This window comes from Hippichthys cyanospilos, chromosome 11, assembly GCF_059441005.1.
Source record: "Hippichthys cyanospilos isolate Australia breed blue-spotted pipefish chromosome 11, RoL_Hcya_1.0, whole genome shotgun sequence".
NCBI lineage: Eukaryota > Metazoa > Chordata > Actinopteri > Syngnathiformes > Syngnathidae > Hippichthys > Hippichthys cyanospilos.
The window spans coordinates 23,080,931-23,108,847 of record NC_142379.1 but is presented as its reverse complement, the minus strand read 5'-3'; the positions used below and the strand labels follow the sequence as shown (position 1 = coordinate 23,108,847).

General features: G+C 41.5%; 2 protein-coding genes across 14 annotated transcripts in view; both read right to left on the bottom strand.

Moving 5' to 3' along the window:
* The window catches only part of sptbn4b (spectrin, beta, non-erythrocytic 4b), a 192,180-nt gene that overhangs the window by 54,329 nt on the left and 109,934 nt on the right, over positions 1 to 27,917 (bottom strand). For all 13 annotated transcript variants that reach the window (XM_088426948.1, XM_088426947.1, XM_088426945.1 and 10 more), the window contains 9 exons: positions 20,418 to 20,681; positions 20,077 to 20,301; positions 14,926 to 15,015; positions 14,031 to 14,309; positions 13,830 to 13,960; positions 12,855 to 13,059; positions 10,927 to 11,172; positions 9,193 to 9,327; positions 8,854 to 9,098 (listed from right to left, as the gene is read on the bottom strand). In XM_088426948.1, the coding sequence (XP_088283074.1) occupies positions 8,854 to 9,098; positions 9,193 to 9,327; positions 10,927 to 11,172; positions 12,855 to 13,059; positions 13,830 to 13,960; positions 14,031 to 14,309; positions 14,926 to 15,015; positions 20,077 to 20,301; positions 20,418 to 20,681 (1,820 nt within the window). The remainder of the gene's footprint in view (positions 1 to 8,853; positions 9,099 to 9,192; positions 9,328 to 10,926; positions 11,173 to 12,854; positions 13,060 to 13,829; positions 13,961 to 14,030; positions 14,310 to 14,925; positions 15,016 to 20,076; positions 20,302 to 20,417; positions 20,682 to 27,917) is intronic.
* On the bottom strand, positions 12 to 7,734 carry LOC148416375 (uncharacterized). Its single transcript, XM_088427731.1, has 5 exons — positions 7,702 to 7,734; positions 716 to 931; positions 474 to 642; positions 124 to 387; positions 12 to 32 (listed from the first exon to the last, which is right to left on the bottom strand). Exons 1-4 carry the CDS (start codon positions 7,732 to 7,734, stop codon positions 155 to 157), a joined length of 651 nt encoding a protein of 216 aa, XP_088283857.1. The 3' UTR covers positions 12 to 32; positions 124 to 154.

The following is a 27,917-nucleotide window of genomic DNA, read 5'->3' as shown; positions in this document are numbered from 1 at the left end:
CCGGGCATGTGGCGATTAGGTGACCGGACTGCCTGCAATACAGCCAGAGTCTGGAGCGCATCCGGCACTCCCTCTCACTGGGGGAGAGACGCTTTCCCCCAAATTGCATGGGTTCCCACTCACCCGGGGCTCCAGGAGCGGCCGAAGGAGACGTCTAGCTGATCCTTTCCGCCACTGTGCCCCCTGGGGGGCGGAGGGCTAGTGGTGCTCGTTCCGCGTCTTTCTCCCTCTGTCGTTCCCGGAGGCGGTTGTCAAGCCGGATGGCCAGAGCAATCAGCTCCTCCAGGGAGGACGTCTCATCCCGGGGTGCAAGCTCGTCCTTGAGTCTGGGATTGGGGCTTTTGCGGAAGATTCCCCGCAGCGCGGCGTCCCCGAAGCCGCTCTCGGCTGCCAGGATGTGGAAGTGTATTGAGTACGCTGCTACGCTGCGGTTACCTTGGGTTATTTCCAGCAGTTGATCGCCGGCTTCTCACCCTCGAACCGGATGGTCGAACACCATTTTGAACTCGCGGGTGAAGGTCTCCACGGAGTCACAGAGGACCGGTTTTTGGCGGCTTCACCCGTGAGGAGACCCATGATAAAGGCGGTCTTGGAGCGGTCAGTGCAGTAAGTCATCGGCTGCTGGTCAAAGACGAGAGAGCACTGATGGAGGAATTGACCGTAGGTGCCGAGCTCTGAGTTGTAGCGTGGGGGGGGTGGGGGGGTGGGGGGTGACGGGCTCCCGGTAGGCCACGGGTGACGAGCCGCTGATGCCCGTGGCAGAAGCCTCGGGGGCGGTGGCTGGAAAACATGAGGTCAGATTCTCAACGTTTAGCGCCAGTGCGGCCACCGCCTCCTGGAGCTCCTGCTGTTTCCCATCATCTGTCCATGGGCATTTAGGGCCTTGCGGATGCGCTCGAGGTCGATGGGGTCCATGTTTGGCTGGATTATTCTGTCATGAATAACCGCATGTGGGCGGGGGACCCCAATCAGACACACAGGTGGAGTGCTTTAAGTCCATTTATTTAACAAAAGGCGTGCGACGGATATACAGTGGGCCCCCGGTTTACGAACTCCCTCTTTTATGAACTTTTCGTCTTACGAACGTGGACGGCGGCGTTTCTTGTCCCCCTGTTATGCACAAACTTTTCGACTTACGAACAATCAAACATGCCCCAACATGTCGGGTAATGTGTCTGTGCTTTTTATTTCCGCTTTGCTGCATCAGTAAAATCAAATGTTCTTGCACGTCACTGTTACGTCGATATGCTATTGCTCTTACAAAGTCACAGTCACTGTCTCAGTCACAGTGGCAGTCACGGAGATGCCGATACGCTATTGGTCGATTAAGTTCACAGTCCCGGTCTCAGTCACGGAGATGCGGATATGCTATTGGCCGGCGTCACGTCAATCAAAGAAATGCTGATATGCTATTGGCCGAACGCCTTCATCTAGCTTGATGGCACAGCTGGTCGGTGTTGTGAAGACTTTGCAAACTTTATGTTAGACATGACTTCTAAAATTGCAAGTGGCGGTAAAGGAAGAAGTAAAAGGATGATGACAATAGAAACCAAGCAGGAGATAATAAAAAAAATACGAAGGAGGCGCACGCATAGTTAACCTTGCTCGTGAGTATGGCCGTAACCGCTCGGCAATCTTCTAAGTGCAAAACTTTCCTTGCCAGGGGACGGACCTCGGTCGACAACAAAATGGAGAGGCTTCTTCTATTATGGATTAAAGAGAAGGAAATCGCCGGTGATATGTTCTAGTTTGAGAAAAGTTCTTGTTTAAGAAAATAAATAAATAAATTCTGTGGGTTGGTCTCTGCTCCCCTCCGCCTCCACCCAGCTCAAGTCACGTCGCCCCAAAGGTAAATGTCATTTTTCCTTTGTATATTTATGTTATTTTATTTAACTGTACAGTAGATTATGTTACTAATTTTTAATATGTCTATAAAGTCGTGACGTTTTTACCTAAGGTTTTTGCACGCGTTCACTAATTAACATAGGTTTGGATTGCCCTTCATACGAGCAATTCGAGTTACGAGCGTAGCCGCTCAACGGATTAAGTTCGTAACACGGGGGCCCACTGTATATCCAACTTCATATTGAGTTCTGATGTATCTAAGTTGAGTTCTGATGTATCTAATGTATCTAAGTTTCGTTAAAGCACTACTTTAATTTTTGTGAGCAGTGTGTGTGTGTATATATATATATATATATATATATATATATATATATATATATATATATATATATATATATATATATATATATATATATATATATATATATGTACACACACACACACACAAATTAAGCAAGAAAACATCTTTTGCCACTGATAAGACACACTTGACTATAAGCCACAGGTGGTAATATGAAACTTAATTTTTCTTTCTATATTTTTTCAATTGTCTACCAACTGCAACATCCTCTCTTTAACAGACTTGAATATGCCTGCATATTTAGGCCCAACATTATGTATTTTCTACTTTATATAAAATGGATGGATGGATATTACCAAAAGAATACTGCAGATTTAAATAGCAGTTCAAACTCAAAATCAATGCTTCGCTAGCATCCTGTCTCTCGTTTAATTGTTAAATTATTTTAGTGAACATTGCACACACTGCATATAAATAATATATGCAATCATAAATTTATAAATACAATCGTACATACTTCATACCGTATATTGAATTTACCTATCACAAACTTTTATACAAGATCTTATTCAATTTAGACAATTTTTTTTAATAATATATTTTAAAACTCTTTTTGAGCACACATTGATTCACATCTTTTCAGTTCTATTTCATACTTGTTCCATAAACTGACTGCTTGAACACGCATTTGCTTGACCGGTGGGAAAAACTAGCAGTTTTACGCCACTGATATTTCCAACCGGGAGGTAAAATGTCTTATTTGCAGAGGCCTCTTATTGTGTGCCTACGTTCAACGCCAGCATACCATGAAAGATTCATCTATCCATCATCTTGACCACTCGTTTTTTTTTTTTTCCCCTGAGATGGTGCCCACTGTGGCAGACATTTCTTTCATCCACCCATAGCAGATGCTTATTTTTATTTTTGCTTTATTGTTCTCACTGATCATACATCAACCATGCGTGACTGTACGCTACAGCAGAGAAGACTTCTTAATATCTGTAAAGTTCATCACAAACTTTAATTTAGCCTTGCAGACTTTGTTTTTTTTTGCTTTGGTCGGCCTGAGCACTCAATAGTAGAAGTGAGGCAAGAGAGGAAGCCTGTACGCTAGACTAAAAGCTAGGGCTGTGAGGTAATGTCCACTCCTTGTGAGCTAAGAAACCAAACTAGCATTCATTGTGGGATCATAGAGAGTTGTGGGTTCACTATCACTGGAACTTGGCTGATGCAGATCACACCGGACTCAGCAAACAAGTTGGAAACACGCTGTGTACAGAGGAGACTGGACATTAGCATCTGGGAAACACAGAGCTGGTGGCATTTGTGTTTACGTGCTCCAATGTGTGAACTGTCGCAAAAAACTGTATTCCGGTGTTACGGGTGGGGTCACTCAGGGGTCTTGCTCTCCGGTACCGGCCTGCTTTGTTTCTTTTTCCCCTTATTTCTGGCATCTTTTTTTCAGGTGTGCCCCAGCAGTGAAAGGATTGGTCGGCTCCAGGAAGGCCCATGATTGGCTGCTGCTGATTGGCAGGTCGCACACCTGCTATATATTGAGCCTAGATGGCTGACAACTCTCTCGTCCTCCTTCGCTCCCAACCAGCCACGCATTTGTACCGATAGTTATGGAAACCGAGCAGTAGGGGTGAACCGCCGTTTTTGTTGTACATTTTCTTTCCTCCTGTTTTTTGGAGCTAGGGAGGTAAGCCTATTGTCTTTTGGTTGTTTTGTTTGTTAGGATAGTTTGGTTATTGTACCGACAGATTGTTTTGTTTGTTGTTTTGGCCTTGGTTCACCCTGAGTTAATTGCTCCTATCTTTCAGTAATCCTTTTGTAATGTAAATAAATATATCTTTTGTTTTCACATCTGGTTTATCGGCTGGCTGCTTGGGAGTTGGGGAAGGCGGGGCCCATTACATATGTTGTGTCCTAGGCCCCTAGAGTGGGACATAACACCGGACATTGAACTACTGATGGTGAAATGCAGGCCCCTCTACCTGCTTCATGAGTTTATTGCAATGTTTAGAAAGTTGTTTACATACCACCATGAGCTAAAACCGCTAGCATACTGGGCCAGCTACATTACGTCATCAGCAAATATGAGACCATACATCCGGATGCTGTGTTCATCACAGTGGGGGACTTCAACCACTGCGACCTCATGACTGTTCTTCCTTAGCACATAAGCTTTCAGACGAGGCAAAATAACATCCTGGGCCAAGTCTACTACAACGTGAAAGGTGCTTACAAGGCCGTCCCAAGACCTCATTTTGGAAGAGCTAACCACATCTCCATATTCCTGGATCCGACCTTCAGATAACTTAAGATACTCAAGCAGGCTTCCTTGGTAAGAAACGCTGGTAAAGTGTGGATTGATGAAACTGATTTAGTACTTCAGGATTTTCTTCACTGTACAAACTTTGATGAATTTAAAACCACAGCCGTGTGTGAAAACACTGACAATGTACATTTAGATGAAGATGCTTCTGCAGTTACCAGCTACATTAGCATTAGCAATATATCCCAACCAAAAGCCCTAAATAAAATGTGATGTGAGGGCGAAATTACATGCACGCACATCTACTTTTGTTTCAGGCACCACTGAGGACTACAAAAAGGCCAGATATGACCTGGGTAGAGCCATCAGAGAAGCCAGAGAGAGACATACAGAGAGTACAGACAGAAGCTTGGAGGGTTATTAATCCACCACTGAACCTTGACACGTGTGGGAAGGACTTCAACACATCACAAACTATTGACAGAGGAGCAACGCAGTTGCATCCAACCAAGCCACATTGCCAAATGAGCTGAATGAGCTGAGAATCCTTATCTGTTCAGCATGCTGGGCGTGGAGTGTTCACGGAACCCTTCTCTCATGGTGACACAAGCACATGTGCGCAAGGTTCTGAGCAGAACAAACTCGCGGAAAGCAGCCGGTCCAGTTAACATCCCCTGCCGTGCACTCAGGGTTTGCTTGTCATAGCTCACTGATGTGTTTACAGACATCTTCAACCTGTCCCTTGCACAAGCCTCTGTCCCCACCTGCTTCAAAGTCACCACCATAGTGCCTGTCCCAAGCAACGCACCATAACCTGCCTGAATGACTACTGTCCCATAGTGCTCAATCACAATGAAGTGCTTGAAGAGGTTTGTCATGACTCATGTCAACAAGAACATTGCAGACACCGTGGACCCTCTATAATTTGCATATCGTCAGAATCGGTCCACAAATGATGCACTCAACACCACCATCCACACAGCGTTCACACACTTTGAGGGGAAGGACATGTATGTAAGAATGCTCTTTGTCGATTACAGCTCAGCATTCAACACAGTCATCCCTGACAAACTGACAACAGACTCCTCAAACTTGGTCTGGCATCCTGCCTCTGCAACTGGGTGCTGAACTTTCTCACAGGCAGACCCCAATTAGTCAAAGTCCACAACCGCACATCCAGCATCAGAACTGTAAGCACAGAAACACCCTAGGGTTGTGTGCTGAGCCCCTTGCTTTACACACTCTTCACCCATGACTGTGTCGCCTCCCAAAATAACACCAGCATTACTAAAAAATGTGCAATTCCTGAAGAAATTGCATGTGAAGGTGTAAGCAGTGACGGGAGAGGTGTTGAATGGTGGAATGATGTTAAATGTTTGAATGGCATGAATCTGTGAGGGAATGTGAACATTACAAAGTTGGAATGGTTTGAATAGGGAAAACTGAAAAAAGTGGAAATTGTGTGGGTATTGGAATTGCAAAAACATAAATTAATAGATGAAAGCTAGTGTATGGCAGTGGAATAAACAATCTTTAACATGTAAAGTTGGAATGATTTAAATAGGCCAAATAATGTAGAAGATACCAAAAAAGTTTTAAAAAAAGTGGCAATTGTGTGGTTATCCGAATTGCAAAAACATAAAGTAATAGGTGAAAGGAAGTGCCTGGCAGTGGAATAAACAATCTTTAACATGTAAAGTTTGAATGATTTGAATAGGCTAAAATATATTTAAGATACTTGGGAAAAACTGTAAAAAGTGGAAATTGTGTGGATATTGGAATGGCAAAATCGTCAATTAATAGGTGAAAGGGATTGAATAGCATTGGAAAGGACAATTTTTAACATATACAGTTGGAATGATCTGAATATGCCAAATAATGTCAAAACAACTTAAAACTTAAAAAAGTGGAAAAACTGCAGGTAATTTTTCAGCAAAAGTAAATTTTTGTGTGGAAGCAAGGTGTGGGGATGTGTAAAGATTATCTGAAAGATATAAAGTTGGACCAGTTTGAATAGGTAAAAAAAAAAAAAAAAAGTTACAGGGCAAAACCTGTTTTGTGGTGGGTGGCCATTAACGCAATTTGGAAAATCGGTTCTATTTACTTATCGGAATTTCGGATCATCGTGGGATTTTCATTAAAATTTCTCAGAACCGTCCGTAAAATAGATGGTACTGTTCATTTGGAGGTGAGGGTTTCCCCAAAAAAATAATTTCTCCCACTTTTTCCTTTACAAAGTGAATGGGCTAGAGCGAGAGCTTGTCAAATATCCAAGATGGCCGCCTCACAGGGGTGTATGGGAGATTTAGTATATCATGTAGGTCAGCATTCATCCAAGTTGGCATTAGTGAACATTAGTAATGATGAAAAGTGTTCCACGTGTAATGAATGAGATTAATGTGCTACAAATGTGAAATGTTGAATTGGATGTGAATATTGGAATATTTAAATGAAAAATATGGAATTATTACTATTAATATTTATTAATTTAAGTATTATTAATTATTATTTTATTAGTCCTTTAGGAATACTTCAATTGGAAATGAATTACGAATTATTGAAGGTGGGAAAAATATGGACTTATGAGTAAATATTGGAAATTATGAATTACTGGAATAATGGGAATGATCCCTAAGGCGAGATGAATGAGCTAAATATTGAAAATATGAAATGTGAAAGCTGTAAATATGAATTAAAAATTGCCTAATGTTAAGTCAATGGGATTTTTGGCGTGGAAAACTGTGACTTGTGGGAAATCAATGAATAATTGGAATTATAAAACTATGCCCGCACCAAATAGGAATAAGTGAAATAAAATAAAATTGGAGGTATGGTTTTCGTCCTGGCTGTGGAATAGTGGAACAGCTCTAATCCCTTGTGTCAGGATCTTGAGGGTGCATGGGAGTTCGCCAAACTGGTCAACATGTGTTTCGTGGACTTGGATAAGGGGTTTGGCCGGGTCCCTTGGGGGGTTTTGTGGAGGTTTGCTTCGCAATGCGTCATGCCAAGCCCCTCGGGCTGTTCGTTCCCTGTACCACTGATGTTAGTGTTTGGTCTATACTGCCAGCAATAAGTCAAAATTGTTGAGGGAATCCTGTTTGGGGGTCTCAGCATAGCAGCTCTGCTTTTTGCAGATGATGTAGTGCTCTTTGCTTCCTCAGGCCGTGATCTCCGACTCTCACTGGAGTGGTTCACTGCCAAGTGTGCCGCGGTTGGAATGAAGATCAGCACCTCCAAATCTGAGACAATGGTCTTCTGTCAAAAAAGGGTGGCGTACCCTCTCCGGGTCAGGTATGAGGTCCTGCCCCATGTGGAGGGATTTAAATATCTTGGGGTCTTGTTCAAGAGAGAGGGCAGGATGGAGCGGAAGTTCGACAGGTGGATCGGTGCAGCTATGATGCTCAAGACTCGTCTGTCCTGTTGAAGTAGTTGAGCTTGAAAGCAAAGCTCTCTATTCACCGGCCGATCTACATTCCTGCCCTCCTGGTAACATGCTCTAGGTGGTGACCCAGAACAAGATCCCAGATGCAAGTGGCCGAAATTAGTTTACTCTGTGGGGTGTCTGGGCTCTCTCTCAGAGATAAGTTGTTACGCTCTGTCATTCAGAAGGGGCTCATTGTCGAGTAACTGCTCCTCCATGTCGAGAGGAGGTTAGGATGCCTCCAGGATGCCTCTCTTCTCTGCATGACCCAGGGCACGCTAGAGAGACTATGGCCTTGTCTACATGTAGCCGGGGTTTATGCAAACTGGCTGTAAATGTCTTCGTTTTCCCTTATTTGTGATACGTGGCTCTTTTTTTATTCCATCAAAACCGAATGTTTCAAAACCTCTGGCCAAAGTGGAAATTTGCCCAAGCCTCTGGTTACTTGGCTGCGTGTAACCATCTTAAACCGGAGATTTGCGTCATTGTGCTGGTTTTTTTTACGCAGCTACTGGTGATGTCAGAGGCAGAAGTTCTTTATGACTGGAAACATCAGACGCAGAAATTCTTTCTGATTGGACAGAATTTAGCGACACTACTGCTGCCTGGCGACTTGTGAATGAAAGTGAATGAAATCACACTGTGCTGGATTCGTATAGACGTGATTTCTTTAAATAAACAAACAACGATGAGGAGGGGAAGATTATGCAGATTAAATAAGACGGTTACATGTAGACAAGGCCTATGTCTCTCGGCTGTCCTTGGATCCCCCTGAAGGAGTTGGATGAAGAGGCAGCAGAAAGGGAGACCTGGGCTTTCCTGCTGAACCAACCCCCAGATAAAGTAGAAAATTAATGGATGGATGGGTGGATGGTTGGACGGGTGGATGGATGGACACCGCTTTGCAAACGTAGCTCAGGCGTAAAATACTAATTAAAACAACTCTGAATTCACATTCATATAAAAAGACAAAAGGTTTAATTTTGTTGAAAGATGCTGCATGCATACCGTGGGTTCTCCCTAGTGTCGATCTGGCAAAGGATGGACTCCATCCACATGATCTGATCACGAGCCAGGCCCAAGAATCTGAGCTTGTCTGTCTCTGTGGTGATCTGTAGTCGACATTCCTCGCAGGAAGTGACCAGCTTCTTCCAGCACTGCATGACTTGGTGCTCACGGCAGGTGATGGCTTCTGCCTTCTCGCCGGCATACACAGTCCTCAGCTGGGCCGCGTTCTCCTGCAGCTGACGTACCTGACAGACCACATAGCCTTTAGCAGTTTCCTCAAGGTAAAGAACAGACATCACCTTTCAGATCAGCAGTAGCATACTATTTGAAGTAGTGCACCTGCGTGACCAGCAGCTGGATGTCCTGCTCGAAGCTGTGCAGCAGCCTTTGCAGCATGCTGGTGTTGGCCGTGCTGCTCTGACAGAAGCGGACCTCTGGTAACCTGTGGTGTTTGTCCTCAATCTGAGACAGAACCTGGAAACCACATAACCACAAATTCCTAGATGTACGGCTTTTTCATGAAAATATTATGCAATCTGGCATCTTACTTACAGTATAACCTATATTAACTGCTTGTTGGATAAGTATTGGTTAAAGTAAGTGCAGGTAAAATGTACTCATGATGCTCAAATACTCTATTTATAGTTTATCAAGAAAAACAACATCCAAATGTGATTTTTGTTTCACTGGTTAGATTAAAGCAGGTTTGTCCAAACTTAGTCCCAGAGTGTCGGTATAAATGTTTTCCTGATTCTCCACACACCTGACACACCTTATTCAAATGATCAGTTTATCAGCATGCTCAGCCTAAGCCTGAGAATGATCCTGATCATTTGAATCAAGTGTGCCAGGGAAAGAAACATAGAAAACATGCAGGATACCGGCTTTCGAAGACCGAGTTTGGAGACCCCAATATTAAAGGAAGCCTTAAACAATTCCAGAAAATATGTGCCGAAATAACCCACACAGCCATATTTGACAGGAGGTGGTGAAGATGTTACAAGGCCTCATTGACAACCATGTACCTAATTTTTCTGGTGAGATTGTGACAAATCTGAGTAAATCTCATTATTTCCCAGATTCAATACTGGCGGATGGAAGGTCCTTTCATCAGTACAGTATTATTATTATAGTAATATTTAGCCTCATTTGTCACAATCTCACCAACATTAATGAAGATTGATTATTGTAACCAGCAATACAAACTCACATTTGGTTGCAGTTTTTATGACACATCATGTATATGTCCCTACTGAGCACCACAGGTACTCTTAAAGAAAGTCAAATACAAATATTTTAAGACCTTTCTGACATGACATGATGACAATTACTGTACATAGGTTAGTCACATATTGTTGGCTACATATCATACTTGCCTGTCATATTTCAAATTCTTTGAATGAAAAGAAAAAAATATTTTTTAGAATACTCATTACATTTGCTTATTTATTCACACATCTGGTTGTGTTACAATATTTAAAAAAAAAACTTTCTTTCTAGTTCTTTAAAAGTATTGAAAAATGACTTATGCAATTATGATATGGGGATAACAATTTTTGATTGACGTAAGTGACTGGGGATAAAGGGCAGTCTTGGTGGAGTCCAACCCCAAAATGAATTTGATTTATTGCTGTCAATGCGGGCCAATCTCTGACAATCACAGTACAGTAACTAAACTGCCCAGATCGGATTTGGTACTACGTACTCCCAAAGCATCGGGAAGAACTCCCTGAGGGATACTGTTAAAGGCTTTTTTCAACGACCACAAAACACATTTAGACTGGTTAGATGAACTCCCATGCACTCTTGAGCATCCTGCCAAGGGTGAAGAGCTGGTCCACTGTTGCGTGGTCGGGACAAAAACCACACTGCTTCTCCTGAATCCAAGGCTCCACTTCCTGTCGGACCCTCCTCTGAATAGACCTTCCCGGGGAGGCTGAGGAATGTGTTCATTTTATAGCTGATCCCTGTTTTTAACTCATTCAATCCTAAAGACGTATTTATACGTCTTTACAGAGTCCAGACTTTTAATCCCACGTACTAAATTTGAAGTGAGTGGCGTGGTGAGCTCACCTCTCGGCAGTCAGCAAAAAACTTGTGCAGTTGGTGCGAAGCAGCAAGCATCTGCGCGCGTGTCTCTATCAACTCCAGCAGTTCAGCCCATGACTCATTGATGGTGTCCTTCCATTCAGCAATGATAGTAGCCTCGGCATGGCCATAATCGATCAGCTCATCCACCATCTGGTTGACAGCCATCACACGTTCCTGACCAGCACTTCTCGTCTCGGAAGCAAATGCTGTAAACTTCTCCTGGAGTAGCTAAGACAGATATTTTGACATTGTGTTATTAGACATTTGAACTTTCTTTTAACAGTGCCTTTTTGCCAAATTTCAGCAGAAGAAGCTTAACGGAAAAACCATGCCATTCACACAGAACTTGCCTCAGGGCTGTTCAAGTCACTTTTTTCTAATAGTGCCTCATGAAATATCTGTAATACCAAATGAAAGAATCTGTTGTTAGAGTCTCTTAGCTCGAACATCTTTTGAGTTGCAGTCCTTCAAACTTTGACTGTCGCATCCACTTTTGGAATCCTGAAATTGCACACAAAATTTGGAGGCACTCATCTTTTCTTCTTAAGATATGTACAGACCAGTACATTGCCATATCTATGTGTTCTGACACTATCAAAATTTGCACTCAAAATTATGTATCCAACGTTGTACTTTTTGGACAGATATTAACCCTTTAAAGGTGGATTTTTGAATGACTTGATTATTTTTTATTTTTATAATCCATTTGGGCTAAAAAATTGGGCTTAAAAAAACCACTCCCATTATCATGGTGTCCACATGGTCAATTATTAGTTTGAAGTAGGATGACTGAAATGGTCATTTTGTCTGGTTGCCATAATTGGAACCCGCCTGTACCTCCACCAAAGGCCCAAGTGCCTTTAAATTATCGAAATGCAAAGTGGAGTTTCCAAATATGGTTATAAATTAGATGAAACTCCATCAACACAAAAGTTCTTCAAAGATGCGGACCACAAAACTAAAATAAGCATTGTATTGAAAAATCCACTTTTAATCAAAATATTACTCCATAATAGGTTTGAGTGCAGATTCTGATAGACAGTATCCAAATAATATAAAAATGTTAGTTTACAGGTCTGTTCTTACCTTAAAACAAAAGATCAGGGACTTAAAATACTGTCCCAAATTCAGTGTGCAATTCCTCACACACGCGCCCACACACGCACATATACACATATATACTCATACACACACACACACCCCTTTCAAGTGGGCAAGGCACCCAAAGTTTGAAGGGCTTTAAAGAGACAATGTGTAAGATTTTTAAAGTTTTTCATTACGGACAGCAGGAGTTGCTGCGTTTACCATTGTCCAAAGCTATAACAAACATGGCGGCCTCCGCAGAAGTTCCACCCCTCATGCAATATAATTTAATGATATTTAGACCTACAATTATATTCAAAACATACTGTTGCTCCTTATGAACACATTTATTTGCAAGTTTTGGGAATTTGTAATTAAGTTTTTGAGATTTATAATCATTTAGTTTGTTCCTTTTTAATGAAAAATGGTCTAAATCTTACACATTGTCCCATTAACTTAAAAAAAAAAAAAGTTTGCGCGAGGAGGCTCAAATTTCAGATTCTTTTATTTGACATCATAAGGCACGAATGGAATAAAAATCAGACAAATTGAAATGTAGTCAGTGCGTAGGAGGTTCTGGGGATTTGTGTGAATTGACATCTTAGCAGGATGATGCTCTTTCTAAAGTGTATGCGCAGAGTTGTTGCAAATTGCTCGATTAAGATGAGATATGTGTGTTGCTTTAAATATAGAAGGGGTATCGCAAGGTGAGTTGCGGATTTTGAGATTCCCAATCCCCAACACACTGGTGATGTTAACTTAGATCCCAGCTCTATCATTAACTATTCTTATGCATCTATTTCCTAACCCTTAGTGGCTCAACTTACGCTGACATGCTCAAAGTCCTGTCCCAGCTCTGGTGAGCTGGCCACCATCTCCCTCTGAGCGATCCATTGCTCCAGCTCATCCACCTCATGGTTGAGCTGGTAGAGCCAGTACTGTTGCTCAAGGCGACTTTTGCGCTCCTCCACCAGGTCCTTCAGCGAAACGTACAAGCGGTCGATCTGCGACTGACGCTTGCTGATCTGCTCACTATGCCAGAAACAGAATTGGTCATTGGCCATATCATTTACTGCGATATTGTCATTGATGGACTCATGGTTTTTTTAATAGTCTGTAGTTAATCTAACAAGTATTTGAGGAATCTCTGGAATATTGCATAATTTTGTGCCACTTTGTATTTATTGGAACTCCTGGAACTCCTACTGGCCTTACAAGGGAAAGGGGATTTTCTACTACTTTGCTGCACTCAACAATGTGTTCCTTCTGAAGCTCCATGTGGTCTACCAACCACTAAAGGGTAGCTGATTTTTGGCCACTTTTTTGCTCTTGCCAACATGTCCCTCCTGGACCTATGCATTCGCTAACCCTAACATTCTGCTCCTCCTGGAGATCCTCCTGGGCAACCAGGAGCCGTAGAGTGCATGATTTTCAGCCACATGGCAGCACTCGCCAATCTGACACTTAAGTTGGTCACTAGAGTCCTTGAGTGTTTCTCAGCTGGACCAACAATCCTCTAGTCTTTTGAGTTGATCTAAAAAGTCTGGATAGACTTTTCACGTTGTCCCAAAGTTCAAGAGAAACATTTCAATTGGTCTAAAATATCTTAGAAAAATCTCAGGTTGGTTTCAAAAGCCTCCTATTGATTGTTCAGTTTGTCTAGTTGGTTCAAAAAGTCTTTGACGAATATTCAATTATTTCAAAAAGTATCTTTTCACTGTTCAATTGGGCTTTAAAATACCTTTGAAGATTTTCACGCATATCCAAAATCTCTAGATTGTAAGATGTGTTCATTTGCTAACCAGTTGGGGTTTCCCATCTCCAGTAGCTGCCGACACTGTTGAGAGAGCCGGCCTATGGTCTCAGCGTAATCTTCGATGATCTGCTCCAGGGCCAGGTGCCTCTTCAGCAGCTGCAATGTGCTCGACTCATCCTGAATGGATATGGTGGAACCTCAGAAAATAATTTTCAAGTCTCAATAAATGCAACTTTTTTTTCTTCACCTTTCCTTTCTCCTCATTGACCATGTGCAGCTCCTGCTCGCTGAGCCAAGCCTCCACCTCAGCTGTGTCAAAGTAGTACTGCTGCACCTGGTACATGGCGTCGAGCATCAGTTGTCGGCGTTCTGTCTCAGCCCAGAGTAGTGCCCACAGCTGTGACAGTTGCTCATGGCCCTCCCGCACAGCGCTGGCTTCCAGACTGCAGTCGGAGGAGTAGATGGCTGCGCGGTCCAAGACCTCTTCTACGTTGGTCAGGTGGAGCTGGAGCTCCCTTTGGAGAATCTATAAGAACAAACAGAAGAGTTGGTGTGAGCAAACCTTTGTACGCATGGGCCACACTTTTTTTTTTTTTTTTAAATGGGCAAATACATTTGTATGTAGGTAAGTTAAAAAAAAATAAATCTAAATGTGTATGTTTATTATGTAAAAGAGTTTGTCTTGATAATTAAATTCTACATGTGTTTTATATTGTATTTTTTAAATAATGTATTTAATAAATATGATCTAATAAGCCAAGAGAATAGTTTTGAAAAAAAATGTGTATTTTAATACTTGATTTGACTTTGAATTCATTTTAATTACAATACATCAATAAACCATTTATCTAATTATATAAATTAATTGAAAATAAATTCAAGCATGTAAGGCACATTATATACTTGTATTTATAAAATCATGTAGAAATAATGAAAAAACATGAAAAAAACAAAAAACATTCCAACCAATTAATCAGGAAAAAACGACTGATTTAATGAACACAAAATATTTGGACACTTTGGACACATGGACACTTGATAATGTAAATACGGGGTGATCCAAATGTGGTCTGTGAATCATATTTGCCCACCCTCGCATTAGAGTTTTGAGTCCTGCTAAAGCGAGATTGTGATGGTCCTACCTGGTTCTTCTTCATGAGCTGCTGAACCGACTGCAGGGAAGAACCATGTTCCTGACTCATGGCCTGTGGGAGGCGTTCCTGCACCCATAACTGCAACATGGAAGGACAAGTCAAACATTTTCATTTGAGGTCAGAGTATTGCACTGTTATTGTTCACATCTCTCCCTGTGTGCTTGTTTTCCAGGCTGTAGTGTGCTGCAGCATAGACTGAGAGGGGAGCAATGCATGATAGCAGTGTGCTTTGAAAAAATTGGAGAAAAAAAAAAAGCAGAGAGTCTGATGATGGCTCTGTCACACAAAAATCCTGAAAAAGGACCATTCAGGGAGAAAAAGCATGTCAGAATTTTCCTTTAAAGGGGCCATTACATGAAGTTTCAATACTTTCCACAGTGTATTATGGAAATATAAATAATGCATGGCACATTGGCGATTTAATTTCTTAATAAATATGAGTTTTATTGTATACCAATATTTCTTACCAGGAAGTAAAATTGCTCATTTGCAGAGAATTCACTTTACCGTAAGGTTGCCTCACCCCCTTCATGCTCAATGCCAGCTGGCCCAAACATTCTATAAAAATCATATTGACTGCTCATCATCACCAGGCTCGCGGATGATGGTGACCATTCAAATTGCGTGAATAACATGGCCTAAAATAGGTGTTGACATTAAAATGCAAAAAGGCGTCAAGTCACCTCTCTCATCTGATGACACGCATTCCTCCTATAAAAGCTATACAATTCTATGGGAACCCAGTATTCATAACAAATATGCATAACATAATTCTGTTCGTGGGTGTATTATTTACTTCTGATGTTAAAATCAGGCTGTGTGCTCCCACACACACTTCAGTATTTCCAACAGTAAAACGTTGTAGCTAATAAATGAAAGGTTGCTGTTTACTAGGCCAACTCAGTACAAAATCTCTCCTCCACTGCTCCTGAACCAAAACCAAACTAAAAGACGTGGATAAGGTCACCGTGTATTTTCTCTTGCACGGGCAGTCGGAGGAAATGTATGAATGTATGTATGAATTGCTCCTGTCTTGCTCCTGTTGTCATAAGTGCACTTCAAGCCATTCGCATCTGTACGGGCGGGGCCAGTGTTAGCGAGCATAATAAGCAAGGAATATTTAGAATGAAGGAAAAAAATACTTTGGTAGTGTTTAGGGGGAAAACTCAACATTGGAACATGGTTAAAAGCTCCAAAAAGTTTACTTTTCATATTAAGGCCCCTCAAAAGTCTAATACAGTGAGAAATCAACATGGTGATTTACAAAAAAGCTTGAAAAATAAATGTTGAATCTGAAAAAAGTTGCAGAACAGCGGCTAGAAGTTATAAGCTTCTTTATACTCAAAATACAAACCGAGCCCCAGGCATCAAAATCTTATTAGTATTAGTACTATTAACATTAAGACTCAAAATAGTTCAGGAAAATTTTCCTGGTTCAAATTTGGCTTCATAAATATTAGGTAACTCTCCTCAAAGGCCCTTCTTGTAAATGATCTTATTAGAGATCACAAAATTAAAGTGCTTGGTCTCTGCGACACCTGGTTAAAACCAAATGAATTTTTATCATTAAATGAAGCTTCACCCCCAAACTTTGAGGCTCACACGTTGCCCGTCCTTGTAAAAAAAAAAAAAAGGGGGGGGGGGGGTAGCCCTGATTTCAGACTCTGGTCTTTAACTTAGCACAAGCACTAATCACACTTTCAAGACATTTAAGACTCTCATTATACGAGCGAGTTCCTCACCACCATTCTATGTGGTAGTTATTTACCGTCCTCCCGGTCCATATTCGGGATTCTTAAATGAATTCCCTGAGCTTATAGCTGATTTAATAACTTATGCAGATAATATATTAAATATGCGTGACTTCCAATATTCATATGAACTCCCCATTGGAGGCACTTACTGTAGCATTTCAAGCAATAAGTGATGCATTAGGTTTTGCACAAATAATAGAAGCAGAGACACACCGGAATGGTAATATCTTAGATTTAGTGTTAACCCATGGCGTAACTGCCTCAAATGTCACAATTTTGCCGTATACTAACGCTATGTCTGATCATTATCTTATAACATTTGAAGTCCTGGCTCAGTGTGGTCTTATTGACCACAACCAAGGCTTTAAGAGCCGTGATATTAACTCATCAACCACAGCTGCACTTTCTGAACTACTGCCTTTCCGTCAACAGCAGCAACAACTGCCTTTCCGTCTTTCATCGGTTCAGTTGATAAGCTCACAAGCGATTTTAATACGGTTCTTTTAAATTCCCTCAACTCTATCGCGCCGTTGAGATTTAAAACTCGTCAGAAGCGGCACACTCTGTGGTTTACGGATGAAACGCGTACATTTAATTTGTTGAGTAGAAAACTTGAGCATAAATGGCGAACAACAATACTCAAGATTTTTTGTCAGGCCTGGTGTCATTCACAATCCAGTTGACCAGGGTTGTGTGATGTGATGCAGTTGGTGACAAATGACCCCCCACACAAGAGAATTTGCAGCAAAAATACCAGTTTTTGCTCGTTCACTGCGGGTGGACATGTCATCAAATTGTGGATGTTGCGTGATATATTTGACACGGGTTCGGGACATTATTCAAATGATCTGTGGGTTTCCCAGATTTGCTGACCAACAGTCATTTAGTGATGGTCCCCTGGTGACTCGGCGCAAGAGTCCACCCCAGAAACAAAATGAAGGCTGCAAGACAACCCAAGACTCTTTACATGGTGCTAAATGGACAAAAAAAATAAAATAATAAAACTGAAAAACTCCACATGAGCTCCACTTTTACTTTTTTGCATTTTTCACCTTGTTGGAAAAGAAATATTAAAAAGGGAATAATATGAAACAGAATCTTGCCCGAAGACAGTGGAAGGTTTCTCCAGGTGTTCTCCATCTGAGATTGTTATTTACTTCACTCAAGATCATTTCCAATGCCTGATGAGCATTGAGTCTTCTCAGCATTTTTGTTCTTTAGGAGTTTGCACACACAGAATTCTTGAGAATTCCCAATAGTAATGCAATCTGCTGCAAGTCGTCTGCTTGCTACATGAACAAGCCCCAACAATCTTGTTTTTATGTCTCTTACTGTGCCACAGTTAGTCACAAGCAAGTGAAATCTGCATTTGTACAAACTTATGGAATGATAATATGAATCATTACAGCATCATACAAAGGCAACATTATCTAGATGCAAACATGACCTAAAATAAAAGTGACTAAGAGATTATTTTTGATCTGCATCTATGGTATTTATGAATGTTTATGTTGACACATTGTAATTGAAACCACATTTGCCCGGGACCACATTTGCCTGGGAAACAATTCTTATCGTGACTGAAGTTTTCAAAAGAGGGGTCTGTGCAAGCTCTTCAACCCCCACTCAAAAACACATCTCAGAAACCCCACACAGGATGTTCAGATAACGATTTGCATGCCTGATGCTCCCCCCAGCAAGATAAAGTTGGTGTGCAATTTCTCTTCTGTCAATTTACATAACAAAGTAAGCCATTCAAAGGTGATTCAGGATACGAGCTATAATCCTTGGTGCCATTTGGCACTCCGGTGGTTTTTATAGGTAGAAGTGCCAAATGGCACCTCTCTGGTCTTTCTAGTGTGAACATCTACATGATCCCTCTTGGCGAAATTATATGTAAACATGCTATTAGTTTTCATTCCTATGCTGATGATACCCAACTATACATGCCTTTAAAAATAACAGATCCATGCAAGTGCAGTAAACTGGAGGCCTGTCTTGCCGAGATTAAACAATGGATGTCTTCCAATTTTCTGCTTCTTAACCCCAGTAAAACAGAGATGTTAATTATTGGCCCTGCTCATCATCAGCACTTGATTAAGAATACCACTCTCAACCTTGATAACGGCACTAATGCCAAAAGTAGTTTTGCAAAAAAAACCTTGGTGTGATATTTGACTCAACTCTCTCTTTTCGGACACATATTAATAACACGACAAGAACGACGTTTTTTTTCACCTTCGCAATATCGCTAAAATTCGCCCTATTCAGTCTCCTAGCGATGCTAAAACATTAATTCATGCATTTGTTATGTCGCGCCTTGACAATTTTAACGTTTTGTTTTCTGGGCTTCCTATGTCCTGCGTCAAAAGTCTGCAGTCTGTACAAAATGCAGCAGCGAGAAAGTTTGATCATGTTACTCCGATACTAGCTGACCTGCATTGGCTTCCGATACACCTGAGATGTGATTTTAAGGTGTTGTTAATTACTTATAAAATTTTACATGGTTTAGCTCCTTCCTATCTCGTCGACCTAGCATCACCATATCTTCCGTCCCAACAAGTTTGGTCACAAAATGCCGGTTTGTTATCGACCCCGCGGGCTAAAAAGAAGTCTGCGGGATCAAGGGCCGTTTCCTTTCACGCGCCAGTACTATGAAATGCCCTACTCATGGAAGTTCGCGCAGCCACCTCAGTGGAAATCTTTAAAACCCGACGAAAAACACATTTATACTCGCAAGCATTTAGTTAATGGGGCTGTCTGCAGCTTTATTCTTCTTTTTCCTGCCCCTTTCTCCCGGCTCGGAGAGTGGGCGAGCTAGATGGTGAATGACTTGACCGCTCCAATTTGGCCCTGCGCTGATCGACCATTGCGGGTTAAGAGATTGACCATTTGCGCTCCACTTGGCTGGACTATGGGAAGCCCAATGGCTCTGCCTGCTGTCAAGACATCATTGCACTATATAGCACAATATGTTTTCTGTAATCTATATTGTGTATCTGTATTTCTCTGTATTGTGTAGCTGTATTTGTCTGTATTTGGTACATGTAGCATCCACTTCAACTTGTGCGCCTGGAAGGGGGCTCCCCCCACCTGTGGTCCCTTCTGAAGGTTTCTGATTTTTCCCCAAATTGGGGTTTTTGAGTTTTTCCTTCAACTTCTGGGAGCTTTGACAGGGGATGCTGTTGTGTACCTTACACCGAAAAGATGTGTCTGTGTGACTTCCTTTTTCAAAAGAAGTCTCGACATGACCTCTTTTCACCTGTGAAGCCCTTTGAGACTTCATTGATTCAGGGCTATACAAATAAAATTTGATTGATTGATTGATTGATTGATTGATTGATTGATTGATTGATTATAGTCGCGCATCATAGAAGACACCCACCATCTCATCGTCCAGGTCTCGTCCCACCTGGTGCACATCCTTGGAGGCCAGCAGTAGGCGTTTGCACTCCTTGAGGGATTCAATAAGCCGTGCCAGGCGAGCCTCCACCGCTGCCTGCTGCTTGGTCACCATCTCATTGGCTTGCATCTGTTGCAGCACGGCAGCCGCCTGAGCCTTCAGCTCGACGACCTCCAGGTACCACTTCTCCATCTGGCATTCCATGGTCTGAAGGAACAGGAATAGGGAAGACCACGAAAATTGGTCAATGCAAAGATAAGTTCATAGGTGTTTTGTATGTGTTAGGTTAGGTAGGTTGTTAAAGGAGATACTGTGCTACAAACCTGCAGTTTCTTCAGCTGCCTGTTGACAGTGGCCAGGTTGTGGCCTTGCTCCATATAAGCCAGCTGACTCTCCATCTGCTCCAGCCTCTGTTCCAGGCAATGGTAGCTCTGAGCCAGCAAGTCGGCCTTGTTGGCCTGGAAGAGCTGCTGGAACTTGGCCTGCGTGGAACTCTCCAGGTCCAGCCAGCACTCACCAATTTCCTCCAATTTCTGACGAACCAGTTGGCTCAGCTCAGGTTTCTCCTGGATCAAGTGCTGACCCTCCTGTGAGTCCCCAATGTACATGTCAAACCACATGACTACTGTACATACAGAAATGGTCATGAGTTACCAGACAACACAGACAATGTCACCATGTTACCAGTCTGTCTGTGATGTGAGGAGCAGCAGATGAAGCACACACACACACCTACACACCCACAAATTTTTTTAACATATGAAATGAAGATGTTAATGTTAATGTTAATGTATCATAACATATTTAGCCATGCTTGTGTGCTGCTTTATAACTCTGTATGACCTTGGCTTACTAACAGAGTGCACTCTGTTCAAACGAGCTGCATCCCATTTTGCTCTGATTTCTTTCCAGGAAAAATACCCTAACAGTTGCTAAGTTTCGGTTTCGTTTTGTTAAGTTTTGTTTCGCTAAGTTTCGGTACCTCCCTCCTAAGAGTATAAAGAACTTGCCTTGGATGTGCTCTTTGCACTTGTGCTCAATTGCAGCCTTTGCCTGCATCACATTTGTGCCCAGAATATTAGAAGTATAGAATATTAGAATTATATAGAAGTGTTTGTCATATTTCATCAAAGTCAAAGTCAAAGTTTGCTTTATTGTCAATTCTACCACATGTGCAAGGACAGGCAGAGAATTGAAATTTCGTGACTCTCAAACCTTAGTGGCAAGTAAAAATGAGCTAAAGAAAAGTAAATATATATAAAAATAGACAACTGTAAAATCTGACAATATCTATGAACAAAACACAAAATAAAAACAGGTGTGCATGGTTGTGCAAAAAGGGATGGTTATGTAAAATGACTAGATGACTATTTATAAATGACTGTTATAAGTGACTATAAAGTACCTGTTATAAAGTGCCTATTGTAAAGTGACTGTGAGTAAAGTGACTGTTGCTTTGGGTGAATGTGGTAGCCAAAACACCCCTGTTTTGAGGGGAACTTCAACTAAAATTTTCCCAATATAACTTTAAACACACAACTACATTTATCCCTTAGCGTGACATTGCATTACATATAATATGAAAGAGAATCTAATTTGCAAAAATATAGTGCCATATCTGATCTTTTTCATTTACTTTTAATGATTTTTAATGTGTCGGACACTAGGACCATGTCTCTCACCCAGTAGGCATGTTGCTATGATCCTTTGATGCTTTGAACCTGTTGGCTTTGTCGTTGCTGTTTTGGACTTTGTTGTATCAGTTTTGTGATGGCATGCGAAGAGTAAAGATCTCCACTAGCTCAGCAACGTGTGGTTTCTTAACTACCTTCAACACTCCTGTTTTTATTTCTTCTGTGTTTTCCCATCGTCACAGAAAGAAGGACTTTCTAAAAAAGAAATTCTGTTTGTGCATGTCCCTTGTCTTGGCTGTTGATAAGGAAATCTTCCTAGCAATGGTCACACACGGTCACAAGTTGTGGGAGATGCTTGGAGGGTCATGCATTCTTTTGGAACAGCTGCTAACGATCAGGAATGCAAGGTGTCGTTGAAGACTACATGCAATCCTGCAATTCCTGTTCAAATTATAATCAGTTCACAAATTGGCCATTGTGTGACCAGTGAAATGAGTCACTAGGTTACCTCAGGGCAATGTGTAAGCACTTCATAGGATAAGTAGGGTTGTCTGTCTGTGAATTTGGAACACCTGCTAACGATCAGGAATGCAAGGTGTCGTTGGAGGCTACATGCAATCCTGCAATTCTTGTTCAAATTATAATCAGTTCACAAATTGGCCATTGTGTGACCAGTGAAATGAGTCACAAGGTTACCTCAGGGCAATGTGTAAGCACTTCATATGATAAGTATGATAAGTGATGAGGAGTCAGGTGATGATGCCTGTGTGGACAAAGAAAATACCAGACCAGCTGATTGCCCCGCCATCGTGAACATTGAGCCGCAGGCAAACAAACCCATCATGTCCCGTGACAGATATTGCTGGAAAAAAAAGGATTTTATCAGTCCCAATACTGATTTCCCCGGTCCGGCCATCAGAGACGATGCACCTGTCCTCCACACACCACTACAGTACTTTGAAAAGTTTGTGTCCGAAGAAATGATTGGAGCTCTGGCAACAAATACAAACGAGTACAGCGTTCAAAACACTGGAAGATCTGTCAACACTAATACCAAGGAAATACAGAAAATGTTGGGGATGTACCTTAGGATGGGCTTGGTACAAATGGCGGGAACCCGTATGTATTGGGAGAACAATATACGTATCCCCCCTGTTGCTGATGTGATGCCACGCAACAGATTCCAATCTCTGTTGACAAGCTTACATTTTGTGAACAATTTAACAGTGTCAGAAACTCTGGAAACTATGATGCTGGACTTTGATGTCTATATTGTCTTTATGTCTATATTGTCTGTATGACAATGTGTGACAATGTGTACTGTATGTATTGTCTGTATGATGCCTGTATTTTCTTAAGTTATAATGTTCTGGGACAAAGGCAAAAGCCTGCAAATGTGTCCTTTGTTCTCTATTGTTGTTCCGACAATGAGTTCACACTACAGGAAATTCTGCTCCCCCTCTCTCCCAATGTTGCAACATTACAACACTTCTGTAAAAACTTACAAAAACAAAAAAAAAATTGAAAACACTTTCTTCTTTTCATTTTCTTCTCCAATGGCCTCCTACAACAACATCTGAATGGTTGAATTTTTTTTTGTGTGTTTTTCTAAATTTGGGTTTTCAGGGCATTGTATACATAATATACATAATATTATATACATATAGCACGTACTATACTATTTTGGTACCATTTTTTAATATGTATGTACAATTTTGACGTTTTTACCAGGAGTTCTAAACGCAAACGCATTAGCTATTTAACATATGGTGAATTCGCCTTACGAGCAAATTCGCCTCACTGTACATATATATATATATATATATATATATATATATATATATATATATATATATATATATATATATATATATATATATATATATATATATATATATCCTTGCGATAATCATGGTCATGGGGCGAGGGTGGAAGTAGATAGGATAGAATCAGTTAGGTGTTAGCAGTCAGAGGAGTTGCTTACAGCATCCTCTGTTAAACAAGTTTGAATCACATTATTTATATCCCTCCTGTGTGCAGACAGTGACGTTTCAATTTGATTCTATTCTCAGATGCCAAATTAATAGATTTTATTGAGAAAGAGATAGCCTTTTTCATGGATACCAATACAACCCCGGATGTTTCTTATCTCACAATACTGGACACCCTGAAAGTTTACTTACTTGGACAAATCATTCCTTACACAGCTAGGATGAAACACAACGCAATTCTAGAACAAAGTGATCTTATACGGAAAATAGGCGAAATAGAGAAGCAATATTCTCAAAATTGAAGTCCTGAACTATTTAAACAGTGAGTGGAGCTCAATGCTAGATTTGACCTACTTAATACATACCCTGTTGAACAGTTATCTTAAAAAATAAAACTAGATTTACACGTACGGAGACAAGTCAGATAAACTATTAGCCAACCATCTTAAGGGTTTCAGGTCCAAACAGGCAATATCAAAAATCCAATTGGGCACTGGCCAGACTACCATTGCTCCGGCAGAAATAAACGTGGCCTTTAGAGAGTTTTACACGGTTATATAACTCAGAATCTCATTCAGATTCAGGAGTGGTTCGTGATTTCCTTAAACTAAACATTCCCTTATTCTCCCTGACTTTATCAAAGCTACACGAGCAGCCAATCTCTGAGGCAGGAATTGCTAACGCTATAAATTCAATGCAGTCACACAATAGTCCTGGCATTGACGGGTTTCCGTCAGAATTCTTCAAAAAATTCTCAAAGACCTTCTCTCTACTGCTGTGCTGTTTTTTCTGAGTCTTCTATGAGGGGCCACCTACCTCAGTCCTTTTTGGAGGCGTGTACTATACTGATAGCAAAGAAGGGGAGGGATGTCGTGAGCTGCACCTCGTACAGACCCATTTTGCTTCTCAACACAGACGCTAAGGTCCTTGCAAAAAAATTGCCGATTGATTACATCCAAAGATCACACTGGCTTTGTTAAAAACAGGCAATCCTATTTTAACATTAGACACCTTTGTAATATTCTGTATTCTACTCATGAGGAACAACCTGAATGTGTAGTTTCGATGGATGCAGAGAAAGCATTCAACCTTGTTGAGTGGCCGTACGTGTTTGCTGTGCTGGAAAAGTTTAGGTTTGGGCCTGTTTTTATTTCATGGATTAGACTGCTCTACTCTCAACCAACTGCCATGATTCGTACTAACTCCCAACTGTCCAAGCTATTTGCTTTGCACCATGGTACTTGTCAAGGGTGCCCCATAAGCGCGATGCTCTTTGACCTTGCCATAGAACCTCTCGCTATAGTACTTTGTATCTGTACTGGAATATCTGGAATTCAGAGAGGAGGGGTGGTGCACAAGGTCTCCCTTTTACGCGGACGATCTCCTGCTTTATGTGTCCAATCCAGATGAGTCCATTCCAAATGCCTTGACATTGCTAAACAACGACTTTGGAGCAATCTCGGGCTACAAGTTAAACATTAACAAAAGTGAGTTATTCCCAATTAATGACAAGGCACGACACCTGGACTTTTCCAATTTGAATTTTAAGATAGACTATCACAAATTTTTCTATCTTGGGGTTACAGTTATGAAAAAGCACAGGGATTTGTTCAAAGAAAATGTCACAGTTGTATTAAACCAGGTAAAGCAGCAAATGTTACAGTGGTCACCCTTATCAATGTCCTTAGTGGGGCGTGTAAATTCTGTCAAGATGGTTATTTTACCCAAATTTCTATACTTTTTTCAAACATTGTCCATTTTTATTCCGCATGACTTTTTCGACAGTTGGACTCAATCATAGCCTCTTTTGGCAAGGCAAGAAGCCACGCTTAAATAAGATATACCTTAAAAAATCTAAATTTAAGAGGGGTCTTGGTTTGCCCAATTTTTGTTTTTATTATTGGGCTGCTCACCTGAGCTGATGTTTGGTACAATGGTCACCTGATGTTTGGTACAATGGTCCCACTATTATGATCAGTTGGACTGGGTGGCATTAGAACTTTTTTCACATAATTGTTCTCCCTTAGCCTCAGTAGGCTCTGCCCTGCCTCTGCTTCCCCTTACAATATTTGATAATTCCATGGTCAAACACACACTTCAGGTTTGGGTTCAATTTAGGAAACAGTTTGGCCTGAATTGTTCCTAAATCTGGAGTCCCATTTTGAACAATTACTTATTTTAGCCCTCTGTTATGGATGCAGGCTTTCAGAAGTGGCAATGAGAAGGACTTAAGCGCTTTAAGGATTTGTTGATGGATGGCACTGTGTCATCGTTAGCACAGCTGAAAGACAAGTTCAACCTTCATAACTCAAGACTTTTTTCGCCATCTACAGATACGACACTTTCTTACCACACAGCTATCTACTGCTCAAGATCGCTCAGAAGTAAACACTGTCGACAATATACTATCTTTTAAAGCGGGGGTCTCAAACTTGTGGCCCGCGGGCCAATTGCGGCCCCCGGGATGATAATTTGTGGCCCCCGTCTTGATATTAAAGCTTAATATTACTGCGACCCGCAAGATTGATATGAATGACTCTTGTTGTGTGCGGAGCTGAACGAATTCGATTTAGTGTACTTCCGCCCCGCAAGTAAAGGATTTACCCACTGCGCTAACAGAACTCTATGGCAGATTTAGATATATAAGGGATTAGGTGACCAGCCGAGTGCTCTTCCCCTCTCTCAACTACACCGTATTTATTCACAATTTTACTTTTTTTTTTGGAAAAGTGTGTTTAAACTTCACTACAAAGCTACCCAGATCTCTCTGCCATATGCACGCCTTTCTCTGATAACGATTGGAAAGCGAAAGTGCGTATGCGCCACAGCCCCGTTAAACCCGAGACGGATTCCCGGTGGAATCACACATTACAGAGGCCCAAAGATGTCGCTTTCAAATCCTGCAGTGAAGAGAAAGGATGGTGATGAGCACAGACAATTTCAGGAAAAGTGGGGAGTGCAATATTTCTTTGTTGAGCACAGGGGCACCCCAACGTGTCTTATTTGCAATGAAAAAGTTGCGGTGCACAAGGAATACAATTTGACACGTCATTATACAACTATACATGCTGAGGAGTACGAAAAATACCAGGGAGATGAGAGAGCCAACCAGGTGGGCAGTCTTAAAAAACGTCTACTGAGGCAACAAGATTTCTTTAAGAAAGCAACCAAAGAAAATAATGCAGCAGTCGAAGCTAGCTATGCCATTAGTGAGATGATTGCTAAAGCAGGAAAACCATTCACAGAAGGTGAATTTGTGAAAAAGTGCCTATTACAGGCTGCACATATTGTCTGTCCAGAAAAGGAAGGTCAGTTTAACAACATCAGCCTTTCTGCCAACACCGTGGCAGAGCGCATTTCTGAGCTGTCAAGTGACATTTAATATCAACTGTGCTATAAAGCAAAATGTTTCAGTGTATATTCAGTGGCTCTTGATGAGACCACAGACATCACAGACACTGCCCAGCTCGCAATATATGTCCGTGGTGTTGATGACAATTTTGAAGTGATGGTGTTGCTCACAGTAATTCCAATGCAGACCACTGCTAACGAAATATTTCACCACCTATGTGATGCCATTGAGAATGCTGGTTTGCCATGGAAGAGCTTTGTTGGAATAACAACTGATGGAGCCCCATCAATGATAGGGAGGAAGAATGAACTGGTTGCAATTGTTCAAAAAAAAAAAACTGGAAGAGGAGGGTGTGGAGGAAGCCATAGCGCTGCACTGCATCATCCATCAGCAGGCCCTTTGCAGCAGATGCCTGAAGTTTGACAGTGTGATGTCTGTCGTTGTGTAATGCATCAACCAAATCAGATCCAGGGGCTTAAAGCACAGAAGGTTGCGTGCTTTTTTAGAGGAAATGGGTCAGAATATGGGGATGTGCTCTACTTCACTGATGTTCGTTGGTTCAGCAGGGGAAACACATTGAAGAGATTTTTTGAGTTGAGAGCTGAAGTAAAAGACTTCATGGGGTGGCTGTTCCTGTGCTAAGTGATTCCAAATGGCTCATGGACTTTTATTTAGCTTTTCTTGTTGATATCACACATGAGCTTAATGCTCTGAACAAGAAGCTACAAGGCCAGGGGCAACTTGTCAGTGCCGCCTATGACCAAGTGAGAGCATTCTGCGCAAAACCTGTGTTGTGGAAAGCCCACCTCTCTCAGACAAACCTTTGCTATTTCCCAGCATGCAAGG